At 33.5% G+C, this 1,190-nt stretch overlaps 1 protein-coding gene across 1 annotated transcript in view; it reads left to right on the top strand.

Moving 5' to 3' along the window:
- NEIL3 (nei endonuclease VIII-like 3 (E. coli)) overlaps nt 1-1,190 on the top strand; it is a 65,320-nt gene that overhangs the window by 25,012 nt on the left and 39,118 nt on the right. The window contains exon 4 of the mRNA XM_012651636.1: nt 561-635. Within this exon, the coding sequence (XP_012507090.1) occupies nt 561-635 (75 nt within the window). The remainder of the gene's footprint in view (nt 1-560; nt 636-1,190) is intronic.

Raw genomic sequence — 1,190 nt, 5'->3', positions numbered from 1 at the left:
CTCTTGCTCAGGGTGGTTTCGAACTCCTGAGCTCAAACAATCCGCCCGCCTCGGCCTCCCAGAGAGCTAGGATTACAGGCATGAGCCACCGCGCTGGGCCTACATATAGCTTTTGATGCTCCAAAAATTTAACTATTAATAGCCTACTGTTGACTAAAAGCCTTACTGATAACGTAAAGTTGATTAACACATTTTGTATATGTGTCATATCCTGTATTCTTACAATAAGGTAAGCTAGAGAAAAGAAAATGTTATTAAGAAAATCACAAGGAAGAGAAAGTATATTTACTATTCATTAAGTGGAAGTGGATCATAAAGATCTTCATCCTCATCATCTTCACATTGAGTAGGCTGGGGAAGAGGAGGGGCTGGTCTTGCTGTCTCAAGGGTAGCAGAGACCTGCGTATAAGTGGACCCTCACAGTTCAAACTCATGTTGTTTAAGGGTCAACTGTATTTTAAATCAATTTACAGTTATCTTTAACAGAATTGGCAAATGGTATTTTTTTTATAGCAATGAGCAAATTATGAAACTATGCTGAGTTGTTTTTTCATTTTAAGGTTTGTCAGTTAACAGATGAACAGACCCATCACCTTGTGAAAATGATACGTGATTTCAGTGTTCTCTTTTACAGGGTAAGAGCAAAATTTTTCAGCTATGTAAAATGTCAATGGTTTCCCTTTTAATTGCACCAAAAATGTTAAAGCTGTGTATAGCCATCTAGTGGTAAGAGTATAGAGGTACAATAGGGGAGAGTAACATTTTATAGGCATAATTAACATCTTGCAATTCTAGGTCCTAGGTCAGTTCAAACTTGTCTAACTATAATTATATTAAATTATCTTTATACTAAGTTGGGAAGCAGCAATGTTAGCATTTTACACCCTTTTTTTCTGTTTTTGGTTCTATAAATTATAGAAAGTCTAGAAAGATAGAACTTATAGTAATACTTTAGAATAAATATACCTTCTTAGTTCAATCAGGCTTTGCCACTTACTATTTGTGTGGTTTAGATTATTTAGATAACTTTATTTAAGTTTAGTTTCTTCGTCTGTATAATGGGTTAATAATAGTTTTCTATCTACCACAAAGACAGTTTTAAGAATGAAGTAAGTACTCAATAATTTATAAATTTTAAACCCTTTTTTTCTATTTTTGGTTCTATAAATTATAGAAAGTCTAGAAAGATA

Source organism: Propithecus coquereli, unplaced genomic scaffold, assembly GCF_000956105.1.
Source record: "Propithecus coquereli isolate 6110/MARCELLA unplaced genomic scaffold, Pcoq_1.0 Scaffold36, whole genome shotgun sequence".
In the NCBI taxonomy this organism is placed as follows: domain Eukaryota; kingdom Metazoa; phylum Chordata; class Mammalia; order Primates; family Indriidae; genus Propithecus; species Propithecus coquereli.
Note: the sequence above shows the minus strand (reverse complement) of the source record. Positions and strands in the feature narration are given on the sequence as shown.